Raw genomic sequence first — 13388 nt, forward strand, 5'->3', positions numbered from 1 at the left:
TCAAGCCCCGCATCTGGCTCCATGCTCAGCAGCAAGTCTACTTCAGGATTCTCTCTCCCTCTGGCCCTCTCCCTGCTTGCTCGCTCTAAGTAAATATATAAATCTTAAAAAATAATAGTAATTTGCTTAAAAGCTAACTTGGGAAGGGCATTCCTACACTATTTGGCTGATCGAGAGCATTTAGGAATAACACATACACTCAACACCCTTCAGTGTGTGTGTGTGTGTGTGTGTGTGCGTGAGAAAATACAGTAAGAGTCAGTAATTATTACAAACAAATCTAGTTCTCTTAGACATGTTCAGTTAGCATAATGCCTGGCAATACCGTGAATGATTAAAGAGTCTGGTAAATCAAATAAATGATACTCAAGTACCATATTATAAGAATAACTACATACGGGGTGCCTGGGTGGTTCAGTCGGTTCAATGTCTGCCTTCAGCTTAGGTCATGATCTCGGGGTCCTGGGAGCAAGCACCACGGTGGGCTCCCTGCTCAGCAGGGAGCCTGGCTCTCCCTCCCCCTCTACTCCTCCACCCTTTCCCTCCACTTGTGTTCTCTTGCACGCATACTCGCTCTCTCTCAAATAAATGAATAAAATCTTTTAAAAAAATGACCACAGGGGCGCCTGGGTGGCGCAGTCGTTAAGCGTCTGCCTTTGGCTCAGGGCGTGATCCCAGCGTTCTGGGATCGAGTCCCACATCAGGCTCCTCTGCTGGGAGCCTGCTTCTCCCTCTCCCACTCCCCCTGCTTGTGTTCCCTCTCTCGCTGGCTGTCTCTATCTGTCAAATAAAAAATAAAATCTTAAAAAAAAAAAAAAATGACCACAGCCAATGACAGAGTAAACTATTACTTACAATTTGTAGTTATATTAGCAAATCAAATGATCCCTATTGTAGTCCAAATAAAACACCAACTCCCTATATGGCCATGTTAACATCATTTCTCCAAGTGTGGCAGATCTGAAGTATAGCCACAAATTCTTTAATATTCTTCCCTTTAGAAAGGGAAGCCCAATTTTCCTCCCCTTGAATGTGGAACAGACTTAATGACTAACATCCAATGAATGGAATGTGGCAGAAATGACTGTGTGACATCTGAAACTAGGTCATAAGAAACACTGCCACTTCGTCGTGCTCTCTTCTAGATCACTCGCTCTGAGGGAAGCCAGTTAACATGTTGTAAAATAGTCAAGCAGCTCATGTTGTAGTCCACAGGAGAAAAAACTGAGCGCGGGTCCCACTAACAACAAGCACCAACTTGCCAGCCAAGTGAGCCAACTTGGAAATAGACCCACCAAATCCCACATAAGGCTTGGGATAACTACAACCTGGCCAATAACTTGACCACAACCTCCTGAAAACTCCAGGCCCAATCCAATCAACAAAGCCATTCCCAAATTCCTATCCATAAAACTCTGAGGATTAATGTTTATTGCTGTTTTAAGATACTGCTTTTTGAGTAGTATGTTACACAGAAATAGATAAATAATACATCTGGCCTGTCTCCTCAGTGGCAAAATGAAAGGGAGTTCACTTCTAAGAACTCTTCCACTTTTAAAATTCTGTATTACCATAATTTCTACAAGAAGAAAAATTAACTTATTACTTCTAAAGTTTTTCTTATCAACAGTTTTTCTTTAGGTTCAAGAAAATCCAAGTTCAAAGTGAAGAACTATACATTTGAGTACCTTTCTAAAAAGATTTTATTTATTTAAGAGCGAGAGCATGGGACAGCACAAGCAGTAGAGAGGGAAAGCAGGCTGCCCATCGAGCAGGGAGCCTGATTCGGGACTCGATCCCAGGACCCTGAGATCACGACCTGAGCGAAAGGTAGCCACTTAACCGAATAAGCCACCCAGAAGCCCCTTGAATATGTTTCTTTAGTGCAAAAGGAATCTTAGTTCCTTCCAAAAAAACACCTTGAAGTCAGATTTGGATTAGGTGAGTCAAAGAGCCAATCAAATTTATTTTAAAAATTCACTGGCAGGCAATAGGGGCATTTAATGGACTAGGAAACTAATCTTAAAAAGACAAAAATACTATGGGTGGTTCAGTCAGTTAAGCATCTGCCTTCGGCTTAGGTCATGATCCCAGGGTCCTGGGATGGAATCCCACCTGGGGCTCCTTGCTCCATGTGGAGGCTGCTTCTCCCTCTCTCTCTGCCTGCCACTCCCCTGCTTGTGCTCTCTGTCAAATAAAATCTTAAAAAAAAAAAAAAAAAAGACAAAAAGTAACACAGAACTGAATCTAGGTACTTACAGATCCAAAATATACGAATTCAAGGAGAACTGACAGTCTAAGTGAAGATACACAAATACACACACATATATCTTTAAATAATTATGTTAAGTTATACACTTTATTGTATGACACTCCATTCTGTAAAGTCTAGGTATTTGAATGCTCAATACAGCATTTCTCTCTATACCCATAACCCACAATGCAGAAGGAGAAAGTGTTTTTAAATAAACAAACATCACTTTCAGTTAAGCCCAGCTTCATTTTATACTAAAGTTTATTTCTCATCTGTTTAAAAACCCACTACAAAAATACTAAAAGAAAAAAAGATCCTTAACTCCATAAGGAAAGAGATAATGGAAGTAACAAATAGCCAACAAATTTTGGACGACAGAAAAGGGAGGAATAGTAAGTGACTTAGAACGAAATAAACTTGGAAGGGGCTACGGAAAGATTTATCAGCAAAAATACCCACCCTACAGAACACTGAAAAGGCTCAGGAATAAAGAGCATCAAGATACATCTAAAGGCAGAGATGAAGCATAGGCAGAAAACAGGACTAAATGAAAGGTACAGTTAAAACCTGCAGTTTCCCAATTCAGACAGCCATGATACTATTCTCTACTTGGGAAACAAGAAGTTTTTCCAGTACATGAAATGAACAAGATAAACTCAGGAACACCAGATGTTAAAGAAGGCAGAAATAATAATAATACAATAAACAGAAGATTAAGTGATACTATGACTGAATGGTGAAACCTCCCCAACTAACCTTCCCTGGCCATCAACCAGACTAAAATAACTCAAGGCCAAAGACTTAAAGATATATCTCTTAGAGAATATGAATATCTAAGAGAAAAGCCCATTTATCTCTGGTGATGAAGCTTTCTCACCACGTTACCATCCTACAGTGTAGACTAACATCTGAGGTACCCCCACCCACAAAGAACTTCCCATCCGTATTCAGTGCCCATCTCTTAACCATGAATGGATAGTCAATAAGACTTGCAAGGAAAGCTGGATCGCGAAAGGCAGATCAAAACAAATGGTAAAAAGAAATTCAGAGAAAGCAGAAAAATGCAGGAAGAAGAAAGGTTTTAATCAATTTTTTCAGAGACAAAAAAGATACTGGATTACTGAAACAAGAACAGAGTACCATCTAAAAACCACATTCAAACTACAAAATAGAGCCCTTCAATGTGTACAAATATACATTACATAGCTTTTGCATATCTATCAGTCACAAGTTAAAAACCAATTAGAATTATAGCAATCTGACAGTAGGAAGAACACACAACTCTTGATCTCAGGGACGTGAGTTCAAGCTCCACATGGGAGTGTAGAGATTAAATAAGTAACACTTAAAAATAAATGAAAATAAATAAAAGTATACCAATCTGTAAAACTCAACAGAAGGTCCAGATGGTGAAAGTGAAAAAATGTCCTAGAAGGAATAGATTAAAAAAAGATAATGGGGAGATAAAGAAAAGTATACCATCAATCAAGGAGATACAGTATCTGACTCATAATACTTCCAAGAAGACAGAGTAGAAAATATAGAAGTGAAGAAATTATGAAATAAAAAATCAGGACTGAAAAGCCCACCAAAACATCTATCATGAAATTACTGAAGCTGAGGGGGGGTGAATAAACATCCTAAAAGCTTTCACAGAGAGTGGAAAGAGTGACAAGGAAAAGCTCAGGAATAAAAATAGCTAGTATTTCTCCAAAGCAATACTGGGCAGGTGGGCGGNCGCGGGGGGGGGGGGGGGGGGGGGGGGGGGGGGTCTGCCTGGCTCACTCTGCAGAGCATGGAACTCCTGATCTCAGGGTCGTATATTCAAGCCCCACGGTAAGCATAAAGCTTACTTAAAAAAATAATAATAATAAAAATAAGGGGCACCTGGGTGGTACAATAGGTTAAGCGTCTGACTCTTGACTTTAGCTCAGGACATGATCACAGAGTCTTAAGATTGAGCTCCACAACGACTCCATGCTCAGCAGGGAGTCTGCTTCAGATTCTCTCTCCCTCTCCCTCTGCCCCTTTAGAGAGAGAGCTCGAGAGAGCATGAGCTCTCTAAAATAAATCTTAAATAAAAATAAATGTAAAAATCTCAAAGCAGTATCAGAAAGAAGGTAGAACACAATGGAGCAATACATTTAAATTTCTGAAAAAAAATCATTCTCTACCTAGAATTCTGTATCCAAAAGTCTTCAATAAGATTAAGGGTAGAACAGAAACTTTTCAGCCTGGAAGGTCTAAAAAACATTTGTCTCCCATGGACCCCTTCTCAGAAAAGATGTCATTCTGACAAACCAAAAATAGTAAACCAATAAAGATGTTAACATGGAATCCAGGAACCTCGACATCCAAAACAACAGAAAAGCAAAAGAAATTTCACAGATGATCTGAAGAGAGGAGCACTATTTAGTACCCCTAATGAGAAACCAACAAATGGAGTAGGAAGATAAAGGCCAAAGAAGATCCAGGAAAGGGGAAAGGGAAGGAAATAACAGATCACATAATGATGCATAAAAATGTAAAAACTAGTAATAAGATAGGTTGAAGAGTTTGGCAAGAATTAGTGATCCACAACTGGAAAACTATTTAAAAACAAGCCAGTAAACTCCAGGAAACAAAAAGATAACAGAAGATAAACAAGAATATATTTCTTGTAAAATATAAAATGACCCATAGAACCTTTTCTGGCTTGCCACTGACCAGAATTGTTATTTTTAGAATTACCCTGAGAAAATAGGGAAGAATAAAAAAATGTAATCTCTATATATCAGAAACGAAAGTTCAGAGTTTACTTAAAATTGATGCATGAAGTAACAGCAGCATAACAACACTATTTCAGAATACAGAGGTTAATATCAAAGCCAGCATCTGAAAAAGCTGAAAGAAGAAGGGGAGTTGAGGAGCTAGGGGACAATGAACTTTTTTACGGGCCTTTTTCTGTTTACTTTTAAACTCTGTACACATTACATCTATTTATACACTAAACTCAGACATACTCTTCCACTATTCTAAGCTTATCCTATTTTTTTCCTTAGTCCTACCCCTATTACTATCAGCCTAGTAAGACTTTCTTACCCAAGAAGAGTTATGTGCTGCTTGAGTGGAGAATGCTTACGTTTAAGAACATACTAGTAGGTTTAGAGAGAACTTACTTCATCATAATGAAGACCTTAATATGAAAAACCCACAGCTAACATCATGCTTAATGGTGAGGTGAAAAACAGAGCTTTTCCCTTACAGTTAGGAACAAGGTAAGGATGTCTACTCTCACCACTTTCATTAAACATAGTAGTAGAAGTCCTAGCCACAGCAGTCAGATAAGAAAAAGGAGGGGGAAAAAAAGTACCCAAATTGGTAAGGAGAAAATAAAATTTTCACTATTTGCAGATGACATGACACTATATATACAGTACCCTAAAGACTCCATCAAAAAACTAGAACTGAAGAATGAATTCAGTAAAATCATAAGATACAAAATCAATGTACAGAAATCCACTGCATTTCCATACACTAATAATGAAGTAGCATAAAGAGAAATTAAGAAAAACAACCCCATTTACAATTGCATCAAAAATAATAAAATACCTAGGAATACACTTAACCAAGGAGGTGAAAGACCTATACTCTGAAAACTATAAAACACTGATGAAAGAAATTCAAGACAACACAAAGAAATGTAAAGACATTCCATGCTCACGGGTTCAAAGAACAAATGTTGTCATACTACCCCCAAAGCAATCTACAGATTTAATGCAATCCCTATCCAAATGCCAACACCATTTTTCACAGAACTAGAACAAACAATCCTAAAATTTGTATGGAACCCCAGAAGACCCCAAACAGACAAAGCAATCTTGAAAAAGAAAAAGATATCTGGAGGTATCACAATTCTAGACTTCAAGTTGTATTACAAAGCAGTAGTAATCAAAACAGTAAAGTACTAGCACAAAAACACACAGGCCAATGGAATACAACAGAAAGCCCAAAAATAAACCCACAATTACATGGTCAATTAATCTTCCACAAAGAAGGAATGAAGGTACAATGGGGAAAAAGTCTCTTCAAAACAAATGGTGTTGGAAAACTGGATAGCTACATTCAAAACAATGAAACTGGACTACTTTCTTACACCATACACAAAAAATAAACTCAAGGTGGATTAAAGACCTAAATGTAAGACCTGAAATCATAAAAATCCTAGAAGAGAGCACAGGCAGTAATTTCTCTGACATCAGCCATAGCAACATCTTTCTAGATGATCTCCTGAGGCAAAGGAAACCAAAGCAAAAATAAACTATTGGGAATACATCAAAATAAAAAGTCTCTGTGCAGCAAAACAACCAACAAAACTAAAAAAGAACCTACCAAATGTGAGACGATGCTTGCAAATGACATATCTAATAAAGGATTAGTATCTAAAATATACAAAGAACTTATACAATTCAACACACACACACACAAATAATCCAATTAAAAATGCACAGAAGATATGAACAGAGATTTCTCCAAAGAAGACATACAGATGGCCAACAGACCCATGAAAAGATGCTCAACATCACTCATCATCAGGAAAATGCAAATCAAACCCACAAGGAGATATCACTTCACACCTGTCAGAATGGCCAAAATCAAAAATACAAGAAACAAAAATTGTTGGTGAAGATGTGGAGAAAAAGAAACCCTCCGCTGGGAATAGAAACTGGCACAGCCACTGTGGAAAACATTATGGAGGTTCCTGAACAAATTAAAAATAGAACTACCCTATGATACAATAGTCGTATTATTGGGTATTTATCTCAAGAATACGAAAACACTAATTTGAAAGGATATATGCACCCCTATGTTTATTGCAGCATTATTTACAACAGCCAAGCTATGGAAGCAGCCCAAGTGCCCACTGATAGATGAATGGATAAAGATGTACCACATACATACACACACACACGATATTACTCACCAATAAGAAAAAGAATCAGGATGGAGCTAGAGGGTACTATGCTAACTGAAATATGTCAGAGAAAGACAAATATGGTATGATTTTAATCATATGTGGTATTTAGGAAACAAAACAGATAAACAAAACAGGGGAAGAGAAGGAAAAATAAAGTAAGATGAAAAGAGAGAGGGAGGCAGACCAAAAGAGATGTTGAACTCTAGGAAACAAAGAGGATTGCTGGAGGGAAGGTAGATCAGAGTAAGGGGTAATTGGGTGATGAGCATTAATTAAAAAGGACACTGGATATAATGAGCACTGGGTGTTACATGCAACCAAGTAATCACTAAATTCTACCCTGCTAGCTAATAATGCAGTGTATGTTAACTAAATTGAATTTAAATAAAGAATTTTTAAAAAGAATGAAATCATGCCATTTGCAAGGACATGTATGGATCCAGAGAGTATAATGCTAAGCGAAATAAGTCAGTAAGAGAAAGACTAATACCATATAATCTCACTCATACGTGGAATTTAAGAAAAACAAACAAAGGGGGGGGAGGAAATAAAAAACCAGATTCTTGACTATAAAGAACTGATGGTTATTACAGGGGATGTGGATGGAAGAATGGGTGAAATAGGTGAAGGGGATTAAGAGTGTACTCATCTTAATGAGTACTAATATACAGAAATGCTGAATCACTATATTGTACACCTGAAACTAATTTAACACTGTATATTAACCACACTGGAATTAAAAATTGAAAAAATCTAAAAAAAAAAAAATTTTTTTTCTAAATGCCTAGCATAAAATACATAGCTCCAATTAACAAAAAAAATTTTAAATGTTCATGAGGAATCTACATATCAAAATTAAATTATTTTTTAACTTTGATTCTACAATTCCATCTACCAACACATATTCCAATGGATCTAACGTTTTCCCTGGCCATAGTACCATGGCCTGGTATGCTGAAAGGACTGTTAATCCATGGTAACTAACTTTAATAAAAGTTTTTATTTATAAACTAATTCATGAAAAGCACTACCTTAAATAGTGGTCAATATCAATACCCCACTGAATTTATCAATATCCCCCAATTTTTTTTTTTCTAATGGTGAGTGATTATTTATTTATTTTGACAGAAAGAGACAGCCAGCGAGAGAAGGAACACAAGCAGGGGGAGTGGGAGAGGAAGAAGCAGGCTCCTACTGGAGAAGCCTGATGTGGGGGATCACGCCCTGAGCCGAAGGCAGACGCTTAACGACGGAGCCACCCAGGCGCCCCAATATCCCCAAATTTCTTAATGCCAAAATAAAAGGCAGAGCCTTAGAGAGTATAGAACATAATCTATTCGAAAGCAACAGCTACTAAAACTGTTCGTAAAAATAAAGTTTACCTAGGCACCTGGCAGTCTCAGTCAATAAAGTATGTTACTCTTTTGATCCTGGGATGAGTTTAAGCCGCACACTGGATGTAGTTTACTTTAAAAAATATAAGTTTATTAAAACAATGAAAAAATAAAAGGAACAGCCTTGAACATTTATCCACCACAAATGACAGCTACGAAAGATACAATTTTTAGCCTGAAAATACAAAAAGCTGATAGAACCTCACCCTTGCTGGCACCCAGAATTCTTTTAGAAGACAAATCGTGAAACAAAATTAAAAAGTAGATTGGTAGGGGCGCCTGGGTAGCTCAGTCGTTAAGCATCTGCCTTCACCTCAGGGCCTGATCCCAGGGTCCTGGGATCGAGCCCCGCATCAAGCTCCCTGCTCTGCTGGAAGCCTGCTTCTTCCTCTCCCACTCCCCCTGCTTGGTCCCTCTCTCGCTGGCTGTCTCTCTGTCAAATAAATAAATAAAAAATCTTTAAAAAAAAAAAAAAAGTAGATTGGTAGGAGACAATGAAGGGCCTGAAAGCCTGATAAGGAAGGTGGAATTTATAAGACAGAAACCCAAGCCAGTTTTGTGGTAAGTTTTAACGAGTCAAAAAAAGGAAAAAAAAAAAAAAAAAGGCAATGTTATCCAATGTTTTTATCATCCATATTACTTTCAGACCTTTATATGCTTTCATTAACTTGTATTCTTCAATCTATTCTCTTAATCTTCTCTCTCCACTTTTAGTTTTCCTCCCATTCCAGTCCCAACTGCAGTATTAATAAAACAATAACCTTTTAAACAAACATATACAATGTTCCTGATCTTACAATGGCAGATATACGACTGTTATACAGCAATGAAAAATGATATTTGATGACATGGAGAGATTAATTATAGTTGACTGTGAATGAAAAATCAGATTATAAAACACAGATGTAGTAAAATCACATTTTTGTAAAAAAAAAAAACTATGATGCACAAGCTCATGCCAAGGCTATACAAAAAAAATTACCAGTTGTTACTCCAGGTGGTAGCAGCTTTGTTTTGTTTTGTTTTGTTTTACTTTGATTCTCTTTATTTTCTCAGACTTTTACAATGAGTGCATACTTAAATAGGAGGAAAATAAAATAGTGATATAGTTGGAATGCTTATAAAAATTAAATTCTTATCGATATACTATTTTTAAGTGAATATGCTCCTTTACCTATCTTCTAGTCAATATAGAATAATGATTCTTGACCACTGATAATCTAATGAGAACTATTAACACTTTCTTCCTAGGAAACCTATAAGAACATTTTGTATGAAATGTCATGAGTTCATCAGTGCTAATGTACATTTATGGACTTCCATGGTCATGGGCCCCCAAGTTTAAATCTCTTTTGAACATTAACCACGCCTTATTAAATTGCTATTTATCAACTATAAAAACTACCATCTTAATCTAGGCAACAGAATTTTCCGATGCCCCAAAAAGAAGTTAGGTCAGAGACATGAGGGGGAGGGGAAAATAGACCCCCAAAAAAGTTTAAGATTTTTGTTTATCTATTTGAGAGAGAGAAAGCGAGTGCACACGGGTGCAGGGAGAAGCAGACTCCCCATGGAGGAGGGACCCGACGCAGGGCTCAATCCCAGGACCCTGGGATTATGACCTGAGCCAAAGACAGACATTTAACCAACTGAGCCACCACCCAGGTGCCCCTAGACAAAAATTTATCACAAAACTCTGTGATCCACCTGGATATTTTATTGTCACTTGTCTCTTCTTCAGCATGAACAACGAACATTCTACTTTTGGATGCTTTTTTACCACCAGCTAAAAAATTGCTCATACTTATTGACATGTGAATAAAATGATAAAGGTTACAAATTGTTTTTTAGTTCAGCTTTTCACACTTCAGCTTACATAACCTTCAACATGTTTCATTTTCTGAAATAAATTTTAACAATTTTAATTAAAACAGGTGTTTATTAAGATCTTCTGTCAGGTACTGTGCTAAGCACTTGGTCTCTTCACAACCTAAAATAGTGACATTATTATTCTCATTTCACAAATGAAGAATTTACAAGTTAACTAGTTTGTCATTATCATCTAATAAACAGATGAGGAAGCAGGATTTGAAGCCACATCAATCTGGCTCGACAGCCACACTCTTAACCACTATACAGTAACAATAGATAAAAGTAAGTGGATCTCTGTAGTTTGGGGCAAACATTTTTAGACATTCTGATGAAACCTACAAATTATGCCTAAAAGTGTACTTATCAATTATTTACTTTGTGATTTCATTGCCATCCACACTCCAGCTTAAAAATTCCTGATACAAGGATTAAGAGCATATATCAATGATAAAAGTGAACTAGGTATGGGAACATGTAACCCCCACCCAGTATCACCAATAACTAGGGGTGAGACGTTAAAAAAAACTGCATCATTTCTCTGGATTTCATTTTATTTAGCAGCATAACATGTTGCTACCTAGCTGCAGTTACAATAAATAAATCCAAAATTATGACTCAAATGCAACATTTCTCAGCAAATCCTTTGCATACTGATGTTAATTTTGAATCATTAACATTAGTATTATGAAATATCCAATCATCTACCTTACCCATAATGAAAGGAACAGAGAACAGTAACCATTCTTAAACTTAGCTGAAAGTAATTCAGCTGGTGAAGACTCAGAAAAGAGATGCCAATAATGATGGCATGTAAAAAATCTACAATTTGTAGAATATGTATACCACGTTAACTGAGAAAGAAAAAACATAAGAAAAACGGATGTTACTGTAGAAAAATTGAGATTTGAAGATAAACTCTATGATCAGCTGGACTGTAGGCCTCAGGACATTTATTTATGTTGGCTGCACTTAACATGTTCACTAATCACTGCACACAAAGCTTCAAGCATTCTTTACCCATAAAAATTTTAGAAGACTAATAAACAAGATAGGCACACAAGCAAAACAGAATCTTTAGCTATGATCTGCTAAAATCATGTTAAGGGAACAGGAACTTGCAAATTCTTGCTACGAATTCTGATTATATTAATTACTGTGTTCCCTGAAGTTTTACTCTTTATATTCAATATATGTAGTTCTTAAAAATTGGTCTAATACACCTATATATAATGCAAATGGAATAACAAGTAGCTTCCAGTAGGGTCAAAGTGTCCATTACCACAATACTGATTTTCCTTTAAGTCCAGCTACACCAATAAAAATTCTTTAATCTCTAAATTATTTTTAGACTCTCATTCACTCTCCTGTTTCTAAATAATTAGAGTTAAAGAAACTGACTTTTATTCTGCAAAACCATGAGTGGCCTCTTTAAGGAGGGAAGAAGATTTAATAAATACTGATAAACTGTCATTTATTGACCATAATAGGTATACAACCCAACATTCTAAAAGGGAAATTTTATGACAACGCCAATTTGAAGTATAACTCACAAAGTTAGTCTTTAAAGTACTTAAAGATGCATACCTCTGTGTCCAGGAATTGATATAAGCAAATATTTTGAGAGTATGTTCCTTTCTGAGCTGCAGTCCATCACCACCTTCTATATCTGATACTGAAATAAAGTAGAAAAAACACTTTTTAATATTAGGAATAAGTACTGCTAAACCAATTAAAGCCAATACTTAAAAAAAAAGGCCTAAAGGCAAATATTTCATATATATATATTTTTATATAAAAAATATATATATGTTTTTTTTTTAACAATGTATTGGGGGAGCAAGAGAGAAGACTCTTTGCCAGTTATTCTACTGCTGTCTCTCTACTTCAAATACCCCCTTCTGTTCTATGCTTTGTGATGCTGGGGCTGGAACTCCACAAACTACATTTTTCATTTCCAGCTGCTTCCTGTTAAGATCTTCCTCCACTGCCTATATGGCACTATTAGACTAGAAGGCAGGAGGAGACCAAGGACGTGTTCACTTTCTGTATATGAAAGCATCACTCAGCAGCAGCACAGATTCCAAGTGGCAGCATCGAAAAACCAAACTCATGGTACTCCTCTCAGAGGTACCAGAAGTAGCCAGACAGCATCCCTTCCTTTAAGTCCTAGCTTCCTTCACAGGGCCCAACTCCAAGTGATTCTTAGATTCTGACAATCCTTTTTCCTTTGTTCCCCTAGCCTTTGAGGAGACTGGCTGCTTCCTCAGTTATCACAGTTGTCATCATCATCATCTCTGGGTATCACCCAGGTTCCATTTGTTCTCTACCTCCAACATTTGTGTAAGTACTTCCCTTAAATAAATTACCTTTCAACTCCCTGAATGGAGCTTGACTGACACACTGGCATTTCATATACAATATGTACTACTAGGAAAGGAATCTAAAGTTAAATCCAGGAAGGAAAAAAGTTCAGAAACTACAGGTTGTCCAGATAAATCTTCTAATGTAAATGTTTAATTTTACAAGATCTGGTCAGCAAATTTTTCGTTAATGGGCCAGAAAGTAAATACTTTAGGCTTAGCAGGCCATAGAGTCTCTTTCCACACCTAGATAGCTGTGCCATAGTATCTTAAAAGGAGCCACACATAATGTGTAAACAAATGACCATGGCCATGTTAAAAACAAGCAGCTGAAAAATCTGGTACACTGGGCCACGGTTTGCCAACTCCTATTTTTTTTAGATTTTTTAAGATTTTTTTTAGAGAGAGCGCATGCGTGCACATGCACGTGAGCAAGGGGAGGAACAGAGGAAGAGGCACGGACAAGCAGACTCCATAATAAGCACAGAGCCTGACACAGGGCTCCATCTCACAACCCCGAGATCATGACCCAAGCTAAAATCAAGAGTCCA

At 36.9% G+C, this 13388-nt stretch overlaps 1 protein-coding gene across 10 annotated transcripts in view; it reads right to left on the reverse strand.

Annotated features, from left to right (window-relative positions):
• USP34 (ubiquitin specific peptidase 34) overlaps positions 1-13388 on the reverse strand; it is a 236367-nt gene that overhangs the window by 187245 nt on the left and 35734 nt on the right. For all 10 annotated transcript variants that reach the window (XR_004624915.1, XM_034659188.1, XM_034659190.1 and 7 more), the window contains exon 2: positions 12062-12149. Coding sequence is in view for 8 of the 10 variants with exons in the window: in XM_034659188.1 (XP_034515079.1) it covers positions 12062-12149 (88 nt within the window). In the remaining 2 variants the exon portion in view is untranslated. The remainder of the gene's footprint in view (positions 1-12061; positions 12150-13388) is intronic.

This window comes from Ailuropoda melanoleuca, chromosome 4 (assembly GCF_002007445.2).
Source record: "Ailuropoda melanoleuca isolate Jingjing chromosome 4, ASM200744v2, whole genome shotgun sequence".
Taxonomy (NCBI): domain Eukaryota; kingdom Metazoa; phylum Chordata; class Mammalia; order Carnivora; family Ursidae; genus Ailuropoda; species Ailuropoda melanoleuca.